At 37.7% G+C, this 20,300-nt stretch overlaps 2 protein-coding genes across 2 annotated transcripts; both read left to right on the top strand.

Moving 5' to 3' along the window:
- The first annotated feature begins 15,044 nt into the window (after positions 1-15,044).
- LOC113338894 (histone H4) lies at positions 15,045-15,588 on the top strand. The gene has a single exon (XM_026584290.1). The coding sequence runs from the start codon at positions 15,112-15,114 to the stop codon at positions 15,421-15,423; it is 312 nt and encodes a 103-aa protein (XP_026440075.1). The 5' UTR covers positions 15,045-15,111; the 3' UTR covers positions 15,424-15,588.
- Positions 15,589-18,250: 2,662 nt separating this feature from the next.
- On the top strand, positions 18,251-19,415 carry LOC113338893 (chlorophyll a-b binding protein AB96). The gene has a single exon (XM_026584289.1). It carries the CDS (start codon positions 18,336-18,338, stop codon positions 19,146-19,148), a length of 813 nt encoding a protein of 270 aa, XP_026440074.1. The 5' UTR covers positions 18,251-18,335; the 3' UTR covers positions 19,149-19,415.
- The last annotated feature ends 885 nt before the right edge of the window (positions 19,416-20,300 follow it).

Genomic DNA, 20,300 nt, shown 5'->3' with positions numbered 1-20,300 from the left:
GGGTTTACCATTGACACTGTGGCGCGGCTGGCATGCCTTGGCGCGGAGACGTGGCTGGTATGGTTTTCCATTGTCACGGTGGCGCGGCTGGCATGGTTGGCATGCCTTGGCGCGGAGACGTAGATGGCATGGTTTTCCATTGGCACGGTGGTGCGGCTGGCATGGTTGGCATGCCTTGGCGCGGAGACGTGGATGGCATGGTGGTGCGGGTGGCATGGTTGGCATGCCTTGCCGCGGAGACGTGGCTGGCATGGTTTTCCATTGGCACGGTGGTGTGGCTCGCATGGTTGGCATGCCTTGGCGCTGAGACGTGGCTGGCATGGTTTTCCATTGGCACGGTGGTGCGGCTGGCATGGTTGGCATGCCTTGGCGTGAAGACGTGGCTGGCATGGTTTGCCATTGGCACGGTAGTGTGAGAATTAGGGTTTGGTATATACGAAGATGATGTCGGTCAATACTAGGGGTTCTGTCGTGGAACATGACACATGTATAAAAAAAGGTACCCTGGTAATTCTTACGTAGGCATGTTGAATGATTCAATAAATGTGCTAGTGGTCGTAGTGACGTCATTGTCAGATGTAAGGTTTTACGATTTTAACCCTAAGCTAAAAACCATCATCAACAACAGTGTCATAGTATTATTACACAACATCAAAGATCAATTATATCACAACTTTGACAATAATACCATGGTGATATGTATCACTCCCCCTTAGTCAATACTTTATCTCACAATGAAAACCACTCCCCCTTACATAATGATCTGTAAACCATATGTATATAGTGTGAACTACTAAATAATTCTCCCCCTTTTTATCAATGTAAATTGGAAAAGGTACGAAAACTAGCGGGATTATAGTGAAATTCTCAAAGAGATAATTCATGACTAAAAAAAAACATATCAACTTGGTTTCGATGATTTCACATAGTCGAAACTTAATGTATTCATCATTGAGTTTATAAAGATACAATATAAACTTAGTGATCAAAGTCGATGATTTTACAAGATAACTCCTACAATATTCCACAGCCACACTCCCCACAAAGATTTGGAAATTAAAGAACTCTCTCCCATAAAATGTCATTCCCAAAAAAAACAAACAAGAGCGACCTTATTTCTACAAGAAAATAAGGACTTCTTTGGACATTAACAAATTACATGAGACATGAATTTGTATCCAATAAACTCGAATAAATTAACCACGAGAGAACCTTATTGATTAATTTAATCGGAAATGCTCAACATAAGAAAACTTACGGAGCCATACAGTACTTTCACATAGAAGTGGATCAGGGAAAGATCAATACTGCGGAATATTTCAAAAGTTCATTCTATATTTTATCAATATTTGCATAAAGATACAATAGATTTAACTTTTGACATATATTGAATAATCATAGTTCATGGACGTAAACACACATATCCCATAAAATATTTTTGGAATATATAAAACTAATGAAGATTAATACTGCAAAATCATCTTCCAAATAACTTAGAATTCAAATAAATAAATCTTAAACATTGCAAGATGAAAATCATTGGCAATATCTATGCGTAATCACAGTATTTTCTATTCCAAACCATAGTTATCCTTCTTAAACACAAGAATAAATTCTCATAAGAAATTCCTAGAAAATGCAAGAAAGATAAGAGTTAGAAAAAACAATTATCATCTTCATCATCGGAATCCATCCAAGAGGCTTGAACCTTTTCAAGTTCTTCCTTTATTTCGGGGAACTTTGTAGCAATCACACATAATTGTTCTTGCACACATTTTACCTTGGAATTGATCTTACGAACACCCTTGCGAATTTGATGAAAAATACCCAAGGTGGTAGGATCACAAGAACCGTCAAGAGAATCACATCTTTGTCTTTTGCAAGCATTCATCTTCATACGTTTGAAGGTACAAGGACGAACAAGTTTGGAGTTCCAATAGAGTTGCCAATGGGAGCAATGGAATGTGCACTACATATTTTCCCAATCAAGCATGGAAAGCCTGACTTTTTATTGGATGATGTCATTGAAACTATTTGAAGAATGATAAATCCACAAATATCAATACTTTGAGTACCCAATTCAAGGAAATACACCAACTCCACAAATTCACGACCCGTGAACCCTAAAGACTCCCCTGTTCACGAACGCGGACAAATAGATGATGAAGAAGAAGAGTACGCATACTGGAACCCTTAAAAACTCGATAGTGGGCTTGGACCCGAACTGGTTCTGTGGCTCATAAAAGTAAACATGACTCCAATTCTAAATCCTGAACCATGAGTTTCGCACAATGAGGAGAATTTATAACAGTGTGATAAATAATATAGTAGACAACTGCATAACATTATTTAACCTCAGGTGGACAGAAAAATTCTGTTAAATAATTTTTTCTTGAGAGAGAGAAAAAATCAAAAGCAAAACTAACCCAAAATACAAGGACACGGAACTAATGAAACCGTTACTTGCCCCATTTCAAGTTATATACAGATAGGGTGGAGTCAATCTTGCTACCAAGAGGCTAGATGGGCAAAGGACACATCATGAACATTCTCCGGTCGATATTTGTGAAATATACTAGAAGTATAATCATAGTAAAGATGATACTCAAGGTTAATTAAAAATTTTGACTCATTCTTCTTATGATTAAGGAATGGATTTTTCCGACATCTGGAACTTGCAACACAAACAATAGAAACATTTTTATCGATTTTATCTGAGTAGGTAACAAGACTCTACTGCACGTCATGCATGCATGAACTGTCAGAATCGGAATTTTCCCCAGTATAAACTTTTTCCTTAATCGAACCAAGTTGTTCCACCGATTTAAAAATGTTTTCAAAAGCCATAAAAAGATCTTTGTCGATTGATCCATCATGATAATATTCCTCAAAAATATTGAGAAGCAGTCTAGTGAAGTTTCATATCCTTGAGCATTTATTCACACGTTTTCTGCTCCGATCCTTTTTAAAGGAACCTTTATTATTTCCTTTAGATTGTTTTCCATCATCTAAACTTTCTAATATTCTAGATGAAATGAGATTAGGGTCAGAGGTCTTGAGAAAAATAAACTCTGAACAATCATTGAGGATTTCTGGTGTGCGTTACAGATGCACAAAAAAAGTTTCCGAAAGAGATTTCCCATCAGGACAGTCTTTAGGATCAAACAAACACAAACTTATTAGGTTTATCGTGTTTGTCTGCTCTGATACCAATTCAAAAGGCGGGGGTATAACAACCACACCCAATATTTCGTTTGGAAATCTGTATGGACTAACTCCAATATAATTCCAAGAAAATCAACTAGACAGACAGACTCAATCAAGGAAAGATATCCAAAAGTTATTTCTCTTTCTCAAATCAATCATCAATTCAACAGAATGAAATCCGTGAACTGATCAAAGACCAATACCCAAGTGTCAATCAATTTAAATCAACAACCAAAGGTTGAATTTAGTGTAATACCCCGATATTCGCCAGTGGTTCGCCGATGGAATGGAATATAAGTAATGGTTCATCCTTTCCTAACACCGAGGTCTGATGGGTTCACTTGACTGAGTTGTGGGAAAAAATTCTCAGTTAAAAGTGCTCGGCCGAGAGTAGTCACAGGATAGGACCTCTGGGAAGCTGTTGCTGGATAACCGCAGTAGTGCTATTAAAAAATCCCACACTGCTGGATAACTGCAGTGGGTAAGTGGGAACATTATCGGTGTTGATTGGGATACAACTAGGGACGGGTCGCTTGTTCTCGGATGTGAGAGTATGCTAGGACGTTGAGATAGATACTTCTCTCATAAGAGTCAGGGAATGTCTACATTATAGTGAGGCATTTTTAGCACAATTGGATCCAGAGTTGGCAGAAAACTCTGCAGTTAAGTGTGCTTGGGTGGTAGGCTCTCTAAAAGAGTCACAGAAATGATACCTGCAAGTGCACAGGGTATGTTGTAGTGAGTGTGCAAGGCAAGGTCGAACCACAGAGACTTGGGTGTGAATTGAAGTAATGAAGCAAGTGACAGTTAACAAGAAAAATCAGTGGCAGTGAATAAGAACAGTGAAACAAAGACAAACAAACCAAGGATGTTAGCCAAGGTCAGTGATAAAGAAACAAAGGCAGGTCTTCCAACTATGTTCTTGTCCCTTGTTAGTTATCAGGTAGCTTCTAGGCTTTCTGAATAACTAGATGACAGTTGCGGTTCAAAGCCGGCTGTTCATCTAAGGGTTGGTCTAGAAAGGAGGCTAAAGGCACTAAGATAATTCTAAACCTTGTAGTAATTGGGGCTCTCACACTGCAACTACTCGCAGAGAAGCTTTCTTAGTGTTTTAACAACCTAAAAGGATGTTCAATCCTAGACAATTCAATCACAACAAGATCAAAGCATGGATAGGATAAAAACAATTGAAATGTACAACATCATTTAAAGTAAAAACTAACCCTTGAGGCACTGGCTATTCCAGTCCTCTTGGGTGAAGCACTGGCTAGTCCAGGCATGACTTCTAACACATACCCATCATCCCTATTTATACACAAACCAACTTTCCCCAAAACAGGACCACATCAGTCCAATTAGGGTTTGGTGAAAATACAAATTAAATCAAAAAAAATCCTACCTAACTCTGATAACAACCCTAATATACTAACCCATACTTCAATTAAACATGTAATCGATTCCCCCAAAAAATCCCCAATATCAGAAAAATTAGGGTTTTAAAAATTGAAATTAAAATTTTACCTAATCTCTGAATCCAATCAAACTTCGATACATGCTTGTAATTGGTCCTCTCTTGCTTCCCATACCGCCAATTTGACTCTAGCTCGACCTAATTTACCCACTTCACACCTAGGGTTTCGGAGAAGGATATGTGTGAAATAGGTAGAATAGATGGACTAGGGAGAGGGGAACAATGATGGGTTATCATTGTTTGACGCTGTGGTAATTATGGTGGTGATGGCGGAGCAGTTGGGATAGCAGGTGGAGGAGATGGTGGCGTACATGGAGGTTGCAGAGGAGGTGAGGGGAGAAAGAGAAGATGGAGTCGATGGAAAAGAGTGATGTGGGTGTTTGGTTGGGTAGGAATAGGGCTAGGTACTAGGGTGTTGAGCGGATGTATCAGAATTCGATGTCCAGTGAGTTAAAGCGTTGGATCGACACATCTGGATCGAATCTATCGGCTGAGATGGCAATGCTTGCAGCGACCGTAGGATTGTGAGACACAACAAAACTGATGGCTCCAGATGGAGTTAGGTGCTGTAGTGTTAGACAGGAGCTTCAGAGTTTGATGCACTGTGATGAAGCGACCGTTGGATGATGGAATGGATCCAATCTGACGGTTAAGAGGGGAAACGGGTTTGGGTATTGATTTTAGGCTTAGAAAATGGGTTTGGGTTTAGGAAATGTGTTTGGGCTTAAAAAATCTTGAGCCCACTTCTTCTTTAAGAACAATTTCTTCCTTTGTGAGCCCATTTTCATCCTTCTGGTCTTGTGCACAACATTCTTCGTGGTTTCCTTGTGTAATTCCTCCCGGCTTTTCACCACTTTTCTGCTCTTTTCCGCTCCGCTATTCATCCAAACTTTATTTATTACCTAAAAATGCAAAATTAGATAATAAAAATATTTATTCTTGAAAACAAAGAAAATACAGAATATGGGATAAAATGTAGAATTAATGCACAAAAGATGAGTTAAATGCCAAGAAAAATATATAAAAAAATGCACTTTTTAGGACTCATCAAATACCCCCAAAACTGAATTTTACTTGTCCTCAAGTAAAACAAAACTAAGGAAATCCTACCTATACCACTGTCGCTGGTCTCTCGAATGCATTTAGCATATGCACTAAGCCTTTTAAACCACTAAGTGTCCCTAGTGGACGAGTGAAGTCTCGTGAAGGTTTGCTTAGAACGTACCTACAAAGTTCTAGGACAAAATATAAGCTCATATTCCATCAAATGTGACATGTGCAAGACAGTTTAAGCTCACAGCAAAATGGAGATGTCAATCTAGCTATCAAAGGCACAATCCTAGCACTGATAACAACTAAAGACACGTGATAAGAGTGTAAAGTGTATCTACACATGTTTCTAGAATGACCTGAAGTTATGACTACTAATCACCAAGAGATAGTTTTTAGGCTAAGAACCGAATTCTAAGCCAAGCTAGCTGTCCGGCTTTACGAGAATTGTGAATGTTCACCCAATGAGTTGGTGATATTTCAGTTTACCCGCGTTATACATCGATGGCTGCACCCTCCTTGCTTATTACAAGACTATTTACAACAAAAAGATGACTCTTTACATGAATCTTATTTACATTGATTACTCTCTTTTATTTTTGGAACAAGAGAGAACTATTGTCTTTAACATGACAAAACATGGAATAAATAAATACTTGATTTTTTTTATTTTGAATTTTTCTGATTTTTTTTTTTTTTTGAAGAAATAACTTTGATCTTTACAACATAGTGACACTTTTGATACATGAACAAAAAGAAAAACATAATTACATGACTCTTAGCAAGAGGTGGCCCTTTTCGAATGCATCCGGTCAAATTCTATGGTTGCTTTTCTTAACGTATCCTCCAACTTCTATCCCAGCCAACCAAAGAACAAGCTAGTCAAGTCTCATTCAGTATTCTAAAGTGATTAGCAATCTAACTTCCTATCAAACACCTTGAAGATCGAGGCTATACATGTATTGGTAGATCGTGCGCGTGCAAGTTTCTTATCACATGTGAATTGTGCTAGAATCAGGGTGCCTAAATATCTAGACTAAGACTCCTAATAATTACATATATGCACAGGAATCAACATTTCAAGGTAAATGAGCTCGATTTTTTTTATGATTTTTCATTTTTTTTAATTTTTTTTTTTGATTTTTTAATTTTTTTCAAAAAGGAAGAGTTCAAAATTTTCAATATAGCATGTTATCGTGGTGTATACTCTATACCCCCAAACCTAAACTAAACATTGTCCTCAATGTTTCAAAATATGAAAAGAATTATAACATACGAAGAGGATTATGCTGAGTAGAGAAAAAGGAAAGAGAATACCCGATTTGACGGCGAAAGCAAAATTAGAACTCCGTTATTCAAGGCAAAAATCCAACATATTTCAGTTAAGAGTCACATTGGATTAGCAAAATATGTATAAAAGAAACAAAAGATTTAACTAAGAAACTATCTACTAGATTCTATACAAGAAAATTTGGTTTTTAATGGGATTGGACTTTTAGGGAAAAGTTTGGTTTTGTCGGGAGACATTTGGTTTTGTTGGGAATGAAAAACACTTGGTTTTTGATGGGAAAGAGAAAATTTTGGTTTTTAGGGAAAAAGAAAATTTTGGTTTTTAGGGAAAAAGGCCCAGCTGACAACTTATAGTTTGAGTACGAGGCCCAACTGTTCAGTAAACCAAGCCCAGAAGTTAAGTTTCAGTTTGGTTTTGGGCTAGCAGTTTAGCCAAAATCTTAGGCCCAACTGGGCTATGAAAACGTTTTACAAAATTTTTGTGGGTCAAGCCCAGAGTTCAGAAATTCAGTTTTACTAGTCGGTTTAAGCCCACAGCTCAGAAGCAAGTTCAGAGACCCATTTGTTCAGAAAATCACAGTTCAGAAATTCATTTTAACTTGGGTTCTCAAAGTTTCAGAAACAGAATTTGCTACAAGCCCAGAATTTGTAATGGGAGAATACAATACCCCAGACCCAGTGAACTGGGTTGTATGCTTAGCTGGGTAAGCTTCAGCCCACAGCTGCTGCCCCTTTTCTCTTCCAGGCTTGGTCTGGTTTTTCCTTAGCCCACAGCTCCTCTTCCTTCCAGCCTTGGCAGCAGCAGTATTGCAGGCTTGTTTCTCAACTTCACAACTACCTGGTAATTTCAGATGAGAGAATTAGTTCTCACAACAACAAATTTCAGGCATTCAAGATGACACTGCTAACTCAGCAAACAACTCAGGCATTCACAGCAGCAAATTTCAGAGTTCAGTTGGTACAAAACCAAGATGACAATGACCCAATGACCAATATGCAGTAGCAGTTAAGATGATGTAGTAGCAGATAAACAAAAGAAATATGCATCTAACTACAGACAGACAACTGCAGCTAACACAGGGTGCTAAGTTGCAATTACAGAAGTGCAGAAAATTGAAAATATGCAGTGAAGCTGACTTATGACTGAGGAAAAAGATGAAAATATGCAGTGATGCAGGACAAGATGCAGCTAAGATGCTAGAAAAGTAATGAGGCAGTGAAGGTATGAAAGATGCAAGCTAGAATGAAGCAAGCTAACAACAGGCAAGTGCAAGAAGTTATGCTAGATGAAACACTAAACAGAATGCAGTGAAGGCAGTGCAAAGTATGCAGTGCAGCAAGGTAGCAAGAGGGGTAGTTCAGCAGCAACAGGCTGCAACAGCAGCTCAGCAGCAGTCTTGGCCTGGCACAAGCAGGAGCACAACAGCAGCACAAGCACAGCAGCTCAACAGGAGAGCAGGAGTACAGCAAGCACAGGAGCACCAGCAGCAGCAGCTCCACAACAACAGCAGCACCACAAGTTCAGCAGCACCACAAGTCACCTGTTGGCTCAAAGAAGAGATTGTCAGTCTCTTTGAAGCAAATGGGTGGAGCAAAGAAACAATGAGGGATAACATCAATGATATGCAAACCAAGATGCAGTATGCAAGATGCTGATGCAATACAAAACAGTTAAGATGCTGATATGGATGCAATGGATGCAATGCTTACAGCTAAGATGCAGATGCTAAATGATGCAGATATGGATGCAGGAGATGCAGAACTACAGTTACATCTAAAGCTAAGTTACACTAAGAGCTACACTAAGTTACAGATGCAGTTATACTAATATAGCTAAGTTATACTAAAACTATTACACTAATATAGTTATACTAAGTTACAACAGCAAAACACTAAGTTACAGCTACAACATGCTAAGTTACACTAAGACAGGTACACTATTTTTTATTTATTTTTTTCTTTTCAACTACACAACACTAGTCCCCGGCAGCGGCGCCAAAAACTTGGTGGCTCTCTAAAAGAGTCACAGAAATGATACCTGCAAGTGCACATGGTCTGTTATAGTGAGTGTGCAAGGCAGGGTCGAACCACAGAGACTTGGGTGTGAATTGAAGTAATGAAGCAAGTAACAGTTAACAAGAAAAATCAGTGGCAGTGAATAAGAACAGTGAAACAAAGACAAACAAACCAAGGCTGTTAGCCAAGGGCAGTGATAAAGAAACAAAGGCAGGTCTTCCAACTATGTTCTTGTCCTTTGTTAGTTATCAGTCAGCTTCTAGGCTTTCTGAATAACTAGATGACAGTTGCGGTTCAAAGCCGGCTGTTCATCTAAGGGTTGGTCTAGAAAGGAGGCTAAAGGCACTAAGATAATTCTAAACCTTGTAGTAATTGGGGCTCTCACACTGCAACTACTCGCAGAGAAGCTTGCTTAGTGTTTTAACAACCTAAAAGGATGTTCAATCCTAGACAATTCAAGCACAACAAGATCAAAGCATGGATAAGATAAAAACAATTGAAATGTACAACATCATTTAAAGTAAAAACTAACCCTTGAGGCACTGGCTATTCCAGTCCTCTTGGGTGAAACACTGGCTAGTCCAGGCATGACTTCTAACACACACCCATCATCCCCCCAAAACAGGACCACATCAGTCCAATTAGGGTTTGGTGAAAATACAAATTAAATCAAAAAAAATCCTACCTATCTCTGATAACAACCCTAATATACTAACCCATACTTCAATTAAACATGTAATCGATTCCCCCAAAAAATCCCCAATGTCAGAAAAATTAGGGTTTTAAAAATTGAAATTAAAATTTTACCTAATCTCTGAATCCAATCAAACTTCGATCCATGCTTGTAATTGGTCCTCTCTTGCTTCCCATACCGCCAATTTGACTCTAGCTCGACCTAATTTACCCACTTCACACCTAGGGTTTCGGAGAAGGATATGTGTGAAATAGGTAGAATAGATGGACTAGGGAGAGGGGAACAATGATGGGTTATCATTGTTTGACGCTGTGGTAATTATGGTGGTGATGGCGGAGCAGTTGGGCTAGCAGGTGGAGGAGATGGTGGCGGACATGGAGGTTGCAGAGGAGGTGAGGGGAGAAAGAGAAGATGGAGTCGATGGAAAAGAGTGAGGGGGGTGTTTGGTTGGGTAGGAATAGGGTTAGGTACTAGGGTGTTGAGCGGATGTATCAGAATTCGATGTCCAGTGAGTTAAAGCGTTGGATCGACACATCTGGATCGAATCTATCGGCTGAGATGGCAATGCTTGCAGCGACCGTAGGATTGTGAGACACAACAAAACTGATGGCTCCAGATGGAGTTAGGTGCTGTAGTGTTAGACAGGAGCTTCAGAGTTTGATGCACTGTGATGAAGCGACCGTTGGATGATGGAATGGATCCAATCTGACGGTTAAGAGGGGAAACGGGTTTGGGTGTTGATTTTAGGCTTAGAAAATGGGTTTGGGTTTAGGAAATGTGTTTGGGCTTAAACAATCTTGAGCCCACTTCTTCTTTAAGAACAATTTCTTCCTTTGTGAGCCCATTTTCATCCTTCTGGTCTTGTGCACAACATTCTTCGCGGTTTCCTTGTGTAATTCCTCCCGGCTTTTCACCACTTTTCTGCTCTTTTCCGCTCCGCTATTCATCCAAACTTTATTTATTACCTAAAAATGCAAAATTAGATAATAAAAATATTTATTCTTGAATACAAAGAAAATACAGAATATGGGATAAAATGTAGAATTAATGCACAAAAGATGAGTTAAATGCCAAGAAAAATATATAGAAATATGCACTTTTTAGGACTCATCATTGGGCGGGAGTAATCCAGGGATGGGTGACCATCCGGGAAGTTTCTGCTGGATTACCGCAGCGATGCCCGTGAAAAACCCCACACTGTCGGATAACCGCAGTGGCTAAGTGGGGATAGTATCGGTGTAGAGAGGGGTCATTACATTTACCAATTGATTTAACTACGCACAATCTATGATATTTCAACTATATAAACAAATATAATGCGGAAAATAAATAATACGCACGCCAGAAGTTATGTTAACGAGGAAACCGCGAATACAGAAAACCCTCGGGGCCCAGTCCAGATTTGAACACCACATTGTATTAAGACGCTATAGACACTAGCCTACTGCAAGTTAACTTCATACTGGAATGTAGTTGAGCCCTAACCAAGTCTCACACCGATTAAGATACAGTCGTGTTCCTTACGCCTCTGAATCCCAAAAGGAATCTACGCACTTGATTCCCTTAGATGATCTCACCCATAACTAAGAGTTTCTACGATCCAAAGTAGAAGACTTATAAACAAATATGTCTCCCGCAGATACATCTATTCTGATAGATAAATCTGTCTCCCACAGATACATCTATTCTGATAGATAAATCTGTCTCCCACAAAAGTACCTATGAAGTTTTGTTCCATCTTTTGATAAATCAAGGTGAACAAGAACCAATTAATAATACAGTCTTATATTCTCGAAAAACATCCTAGAAATATCAATCACCTCACAATAAATTAACTATATGGTAGTAGAAGAATTTATTGTTGAATCACAAAGAATGAGACGAAGAGCTTTGTGATTACTTTTTATATCTTACCTATCGACGATAAGATCTCCTCAGTAGATCCTCGTATTCAATCGATGAACGTCGTGAAGTCTAAATCTCAACTACATATTCTATCCTAATCCGAGACATATCTATAAGTAGAATAGAAATCAATACTTATAGTTTTGATCACCTAAACTTAACAAACAAGCTTGAGATAGTAACGCTTGCAAGTTTTACGGATTACTGCTCTAACATACTGGTTTGCGTACCGATCTGGATTCACGAGTTCACAGACTTTTAAAGGTGTGCATACCAATATGCGTACCAAAAATTTGTTTGTCGACATATAGCTACTCCGCTACGTGTGGTGAGTACATACATTACGGCTTGAGACTTATAACAATTTTGCCAGTTTGTAAGACTGATATGTACACTGTGTTATATCTGAATTATAACAGTTCTATATTTCTCTAAATCGATTTGAAACATTCTCGAATAACATCAATGATACATATCACTGTTCCAGGCTATTTACGAATGATAATCTTGAATCATGATTCTTATTGCAAACAATAAATTATTCTTAATTGAAATTAATCAAGTATGAAATGCTCATTAAGCTTGGTCATATTTCGATGACTAATTACAAGAAAGATCCTGACTCAAAATTCTTGATATGCTTACGATAGTCTAATTAGTTTTGCGACAACGTCTCAAAGATAAAAAGGTGAATATAACTTGAGAAATAGGTGGTTCAATCTTCACTTACCTTTTGTTAAAGAAATTCTTCAAAAGTTTCGGTTGATCTTCGCCTTCAAACAGTATAACACAATAATGACTATCGTGATGTTCGTTTCTCAACTACGTCTTTTATCCTAATCCGAGACTTAACTTATTGTAGACTAGAAACCAAGATGTAGTTTTGAAAACTAAATTTAACAACAAGCTTGAGATACAAACACTTGTAAGTTCGATTGAGAAATGCTCTTACATTAGCATCATCATTATTGAGAACTAAGTTGACATTTGAATTTCTTGGAGTATCTGGTGAATAATTTGATGGACCTGGTGAAAATGGGGAAGAATTTTTTGTTGAAGAAGAAGAATTGTATGCTGACCTTTAAGGTACTTGTTGAGTAACTGCTAGCACAACTGGATTATATTTTTTCAACACTTTCAAAATATGATAACAACTTTCGAAACCGAAACTTTTGCCATATTTTCACCGCCATTCAATATGAACCTCTCTTTCAACATCACCATCCACAAGACCACTCTCCCGTCCTCTCTTGGCTTGCATTATCGCAACAACATATTTGGCGACTTCCCTATTGATTACAATGAAGCGTTCTGACAACCCTTTTGCATCACGACTACTGATGTTCATAGTTTGTTCTTCATATTTGCGAAATATGTTATCCCACATGGTGTTACCATGTTGTTGTGCATCATCCACACAATCTTGGGGTAAAATAAATATAATTACGACAAATACATTCATCTTTTGTGATGTTGTATTTTGCACCCCAGACTTTGACTTTTTTACCTTTACCATTGCCTTGTCTTTTGGGATTGTGAATCCATATTACAAAAAATTGAGAAATGTAAGTGTGATTGTTTTAGATTTGAAGAAGATTGAGAGATTGAGAAATTCTAAAGAGATTTAGAAATTCTGTTGTGAGTTGAAATGAGTTTGAAATTTGGTATTTATAGAGGGGGAAATTGTAGGCGTTGGATGAGGAACTGATGAGCGATAATCAAACCAGCGAGCGACAACATGACTATTGCTGGCGCTGGAATGACCAACGAGCGATATTGTGACCATATAACGATGGACAGTCTATCGCTCGTTAGAAACTTTATCGTGTATGCCTAAGTGGTATTTTTCGCACCTAGGCAGATGTGTTTGACAGTGTGGCATACCCATTGTGGGTGCTACAATGGCAAAATCAGTTGCTTGATATGTGCATAAGATTAGGCCTAGTACCTTCTTCACTAGCAACCTTTTTTTCCTCTAGAAAAATGCAAATGGCTTCCATGACTCTCTCATTGCGGGCACAAATATAACTTTGAACTCACAATCAAAATTCCCTACCAATGTTAGCTCAAGCAGCAATGGGAGGATCATGATGAGGAAGACATCATCCAAGAAGCCGCTGCTTCGTCAGGAAGTCCCCGGTACGGTCCAGACCGTGTGAAGTACCTAGGACCCTTTTCAGGTGAGTCTCCGTCGTACCTAACCCTGGTGACTACGGTTGGGATACTACCCGACCTTGCCTCTTTTCCCGTTTATATTACATTGACGCATGTCACATGGTCTCTCTCTCTCATACTACTCTGCATAACTGAAAATCCCAAAAAACTCAAACTACCTTCTTCTTCTTCTTCTTCTTCTTCTTCTTCAATTCCTTTGACAAAACTTCAATTACACATCAATTTCTTATTAGATTATCATTTGTTTCCTATATTTACTCTAATATTAATTAGGGTAAATCTGGGTAACACTTAAATTAGGTTTTTATGCTTTTAATAAAACTTATCCTTGTTCTACAAGGATTTTAGAATCAGGTTTTGTATATATTTCTCCTGATCGTCTTCTAATGGCTGACTATTGTCATTACGAAGAATATAATAGCCTTAATGACACTTTGTTACCATGTGATTGTATATTCATGTATATCATTGACGACGATCTCCTCCGGCGTTACGTTGATCTCTGCAGCTCGATACAAGATCTATGGCTATCGGGTTTAATCGTGATTACGATGTTATGTGCTTATTACTCCTTGCTATGGGAGCATCAAGATTTGAAGAAGTTATCCAAATGGTTGGAAAGAGTTCCAAAAACCATCCCTGAGAAAACATCTGATTTATATTTGAATATGTACCCACTACTTTTAATGCATCTTAGATTTTACGTATTAGGGACTCTCATTAAATATATTTTTTCTATTCTTTATTGATGATGTATGAAATTCTGCCACTTGTTGACAATTTATTAATATAATCATTTTAGGGTTCCGTGTAGCCCCCTGTTAAAAAAAAAAAAAAAAAAAAAAAAAAAAAAAAAAAAAAAAAAAAAATTGAGCAGTTACGGAATATTAGACCACCAGCGGCCCAATGCGAATTCACTGGCCAAAATGACCAAAAGAGCTGAATGATCCACTACCAATGAAAAGTCAGCATCTCTAATCCTACGATTGAAATCAATGAAAACCCAAGTTACGGATCGAACTCGAATCTGACGGTTTACATCTTCAATAGGAAGAGAAAACACAATTTGATTACGGAAAACTGTTTCCGATCCGACTACCTCTATTTTAACCAATCACATTCGATATAATTTAATCTAACGCTCCATCAAAAACCAGAGTATTCACCCGAATCGCTATTCCATCTAACGGACATAATCAAACCAAAGAAGCGATATAATCCCCAATCTCTTCCTCCAAATCCAAGTCACAACTAAAACATTTCGTTCCAAAATTGTTTTTCCAGAGCAGCAGAGAGATTGAAAATGTCGGGAAGAGGGAAAGGAGGGAAGGGTTTGGGAAAGGGAGGAGCGAAGAGACACAGGAAGGTGTTGAGAGATAATATTCAAGGTATTACTAAACCAGCTATCAGAAGATTAGCAAGGAGAGGTGGTGTGAAGCGTATCAGTGGTTTGATTTATGAAGAGACTCGTGGTGTTCTTAAGATCTTTCTTGAGAATGTGATTCGTGACGCTGTCACCTATACTGAACATGCCCGAAGAAAGACTGTCACCGCTATGGATGTTGTCTATGCTCTCAAGAGACAAGGAAGAACTCTTTATGGATTTGGGGGTTAGGGTTTTCTTTATGGGTATTAATAATGTAAAAAGAAAGTTGGAATTAATTAGGGTTTTTGATTGAAGCAATTTCTAGCTGTGGGTACTTCTTTTTTGTTTTTAATTTCGTTTTGTGGATGATGTAATGGCGCCATGAAATTCAATGAAATGTCTGAAAATTCGCCATCTCCTTTTTTTTTGATAACTTATTTTTACCGATTCAAGCATATTTCATTTTCGCAATTAGGTTTATTGTGATTAAATTTATTTGTGTTGTTGTGTAGCTTTGCGTTTCAACTCAGTTGGATCACTTGGATGAATTTGTTAGGCTTTGAAGTTAGAAGTGGATCTCACTGTGAATTACAGTTACATTTTCAACTTCGGAGGGATTGCTGGATCCAACTTGATAGTCATCTCAGGAAGGCGTTATGAAGCCCAGCAAAGTGAAACTAAATGTATATCAGTAAGTTTCAAAATTTCATTTTCACTGTTCAGTTCTTTTTTTAAAGTATGATTTAAACCAAATTTGTTGATATCTTGGATTGCTTTCAAGCTCACTCGTGGCAGACAATCATTTGTTTTTACTAGTATAGGATACTCAAGTTTGCAAGCTGCCTTGAGCTATCTATTGATCCACTTGAGCACCCACTAGATCATATGTTCAGATTGTAACATAACCTTGTCCTTCACAATTTCAACTAACAACACCTTTTACCTATTTCCTTTTCATATTACGTTGACACATGGATTTATAGGAGAACTCGTTCAAAACATTGTGAATGTCATAAATAACGAACATGAGCAGTCTTACAACTCTTAACCAAACTTTTGCAACATTGTCTAACACATGCTTCAGTTCAGCACCACAATCATCTAAAAAGTGCTCTTTAGGTTTTTCTTGCTCGTCTTAACACCCCAAATGATACCAATCTGTTGAGCAGAAATAGAACTTAACTTCTTCAATAATTTTGTTGCCTTACTAATAACATGCATCCATTATTCATATTAAGCAGATGGTTCTTTTCTGCATCATAGAAACACGACATGATGAATGATAACTGAACTGCACCAGCCTTTGTAGTTTGGACTCACATTGAAAGAGATGATTTGCTAAGTGAATCTTTGCTCTTATACTTCTAGAAGGAAATGTGTTTAGTTTAGTCCTCTTTTTTTTTTTTTTTTTTTTTTTTTTATATCAGGAGAAGAGAGTGGAACTTCAATCGATTTTCTTGCCTTTGTTTTTAAATCTCAGCTTTATTCATGTTTGCAGTGCCGCCATTTCAAAATCTTCTAATCCTCCTATTTCTGTTACATTTGTGTTAAGATATACCACCACACATATTAATCATTAGACAGTAAAATGTTTTATTTGGCTCTAAGTGAGTGTAGGCCTGACAAAGAAGGTGAAACACTCAGCCATCCCTGTCACATTCCCTTGTGTTGATGCAGCACTAAACAATTTACTGTTAGATAGAAATGTTATAAATTCACTTGTGACACATCTTACTCCAAATATACTATTTGAGATATCTGGGTCAAGTTATCTCTATCGGTTAAATAAATGGTTATAAAATCTAGGGCAACCTAGTTTTGTTTGGTTTGCTTTGTTGATGATGTAATGACGCCCAAAAATTCTATGGAATATCTGAAAATTCATAATCTATTTTTGATGCGAATGTTAATCTTTGTTACTGATTCAAGCAGATTTTATGTTTTTAATTAGGTTTATTGTGATCAAATTTGTTTGTGTTGTTTTGTAGCATCGCAGTTTGACTCAGTTGATCGAATTGTGTTAATATGTGCATTCGAGTTAAGAAGTTTCAACATGGGAGAAATTAATGGATGAAATTTCAGTGGCATCTCATGAAGGGGATATGATGCACTATAAAGCGAAAAAAAATTCATGTCAGTAAGTTTTTACAATTTTCATTTCACTGCTCAGTTCTTGCTCGTCTTTAACACCCCAAACCTACCAATCAAAACAGAACTCAAATTCTTCAGTAATTGTTGCCCTGCTAACATGCACACTTCATTCATATTAAGCATATTGTTCTTTTCTGCATTGAAGTTATTACCCAAACTTAGAGATTATTGTTCACAATGACTGTCAGACTAACTGAACTGCACCAGCCTTTGTTGTTTACCTTGATAGAAATTTTATCTTTTGGCAACTTTGGACTCATATTAAAGGATAATATATGCTAAGTGAAGCTATGCTCATATATTTCTAGAAAGAAAGTGGGTTTTGTTTAGAGTCCTTTTATAATAGGAGAAGAGAGTAAACATCAATTGGTTTTCATTTGCTTGTTTCTAAATCTCAAATTTATTCATGTTTGCAATGACGCTGTTTTCAGAAACTTTGAATCCTCGCTATTTCTGTTACACTAGTGTTCAAATTGTCTAAATACCTAATGAAAGGGTTATAAATTTTATTACCATCTAATTTTTGTGTTTTAAGATATACCGCTGCACATCAATCATTCACAGACAGCAAAATGTTCCATTTGGCTCTGAGTTCACACAAAGAAGGAGAAACACCCGGCCATTCCTTGTCACTATTGGCTGTGTATTGATGCAGCAGCATATCATTTACTGTCAGCTAGAATGTTATAAATTCACTTATTACACATCTTACTCCAAGTATACTATTTGAGGTATCTGGGTCAAGTTGTCCCTATCTGATCAATAATTGGTAATAAAATCCATGACAGCCTAATTTCCTTGGCTGAGAAAGGAAGAAGGATTTCTTGATCTGTGGTGCAAATATGAGGACCAATAAGAACACAGCAGAAGATCTACATAGATAGATATGCCTGGCCCCACAATGGCTTATAAAAGAGACATGAACTACCATTAATATAACTCATCAAACAACACCACCAAAATACCTTCTTCAGCAGTCTTTCTATTTTTGTCTTTAAGAAAACATATTAATGGCATCCATGGCTCTCTCATCTCCATCATTTGCAGGCACAGCTGTAACTTTGAACTCACAGTCAAAGTTCCCAACAAATGTTGGATCCAGTGGCAATGGAATGATTGTGATGAGGAAGACATCAGCAAAGAAGCCTGTTGCTTCGTCGGGGAGTCCATGGTACGGTCCAGACCGTGTCAAGTACCTTGGACCCTTCTCTGGTGAGTCTCCATCATACCTAACAGGTGAATTCCCTGGTGATTACGGCTGGGATACTGCTGGACTATCTGCGGACCCAGAGACCTTTGCCAAGAATCGGGAGCTGGAAGTGATTCATTCCAGGTGGGCCATGCTCGGCGCTTTGGGATGTGTTTTCCCTGAACTTCTCTCTAGAAATGGAGTTAAGTTTGGTGAAGCGGTCTGGTTCAAAGCTGGTTCCCAGATTTTCAGCGAAGGCGGACTTGACTACTTGGGAAATCCCAGCTTGGTTCATGCACAGAGCATCTTAGCTATTTGGGCCACACAAGTTATCCTTATGGGTGCTGTTGAGGGATATAGAGTTGCCGGTGGTCCACTAGGTGAGATTGTCGACCCGCTCTACCCAGGTGGTAGCTTTGACCCCTTAGGACTTGCAGAGGACCCAGAGGCATTTTCTGAGCTAAAGGTAAAGGAACTTAAGAATGGGCGACTTGCTATGTTCTCCATGTTCGGTTTCTTTGTTCAGGCTATTGTTACCGGCAAAGGTCCTCTAGAAAACTTGGCAGATCACCTTTCTGACCCTGTGAACAACAATGCTTGGTCATATGCTACCAATTTTGCTCCAGGAAAGTGAGAATGTACATGATAGTCAACTGAGATGATGTCATTTCCTTCAAAGGCGAAGGAGATGGCTTTTCTTATCTTTCAACTTTTGTACATACAATCATTTAGCTTGTAATCAATCATTCAGATTATTTGGTACTTACCATTAAAGCTTCTCAAGAATGTCAAGCAAAAGTACTTAACAGACCCGGGTATCTTGTTGCAACTGCAAGAAGGCTTGGGTGCTATTTCACTTATATCACTTGAAATTATTAAAAGTATGGATAGATTCGCCAATGAACCATCTTTTTTGTATTGCTTAAATTAATTCTTATTATCAAATCAAGCTACCTATAGAAATTCTACTACAAATGTAGTTAAGACGTTATTTTATACGACTTCAAATTTCAAAAGTTTGAAGTTAGTCGGTTCCGTTGTTTCTCAATGGTTTTAATTTGGGGAAATTAGTGGGAGACCCAAAAAAAAATATTCTCATTCTGAGGTCCACAATTAATTTTGGTTACTGTGACACCCATAATTATTTCCGTGACACCCATAATTATATAAAATTATTAAAAATTTATGAATGACGGATTATGCATCTGCATGACTGAGTTATGCATCAGGGGTATAATTGGCAACTCAACTTGGACATAACATATCTAAAAATCCGCACCTTAGAAATTTACAAATTTTATATGGTTGGAAATCTTTTAAAGAGAGCTACGCAACGAGTACAAACAACAATATCAAATTTTTGTTTTTCATGAAAAAATCGGAGGTGATCATCGTTTTAGGCAAAATTTTCAAAAACTTGATACATAACCATTATGCAGCCACCAAAAAGGATGCATAACGCATTATGCAGACGCATAACGAATTATGCAACCATTTTCTCGACTGCATAACAAAGTTATGCATCTATAACAAGTTATTTAGCCATTGTATTAGTGCGTACATAAAAAATAGATGCATAATGCATTATGCATCTATTTTCTCGATGCATAAAAGATTGTGCAACAATTTTCTCGATGCATAATGCATTATGCAGCCGTATTTTCGGATGCATAACAGGTTATGCATCCACTTTCACGACTGCATAACATGTTATGCAAATATTATTATAGGTGCATGACAAGTTATGCAGTTTTTGTTTTTGCTGGTTTCAATAATAACAAAAAAG

This window comes from Papaver somniferum, unplaced genomic scaffold (assembly GCF_003573695.1).
Source record: "Papaver somniferum cultivar HN1 unplaced genomic scaffold, ASM357369v1 unplaced-scaffold_19, whole genome shotgun sequence".
NCBI classification, from domain to species: Eukaryota; Viridiplantae; Streptophyta; class Magnoliopsida; order Ranunculales; family Papaveraceae; genus Papaver; species Papaver somniferum.
The sequence above is the reverse complement of the archived record's forward strand: the minus strand, read 5'-3'. Positions and strand labels throughout refer to the sequence as shown.

What these genes read in the sequence shown, in the direction of transcription:
- LOC113338894 (XM_026584290.1), top strand. Translation starts at nt 15,112, where the DNA reads ATGTCGGGAAGAGGGAAAGGAGGGAAGGGTTTGGGAAAGGGAGGAGCG.
- LOC113338893 (XM_026584289.1), top strand. Translation starts at nt 18,336, where the DNA reads ATGGCATCCATGGCTCTCTCATCTCCATCATTTGCAGGCACAGCTGTA.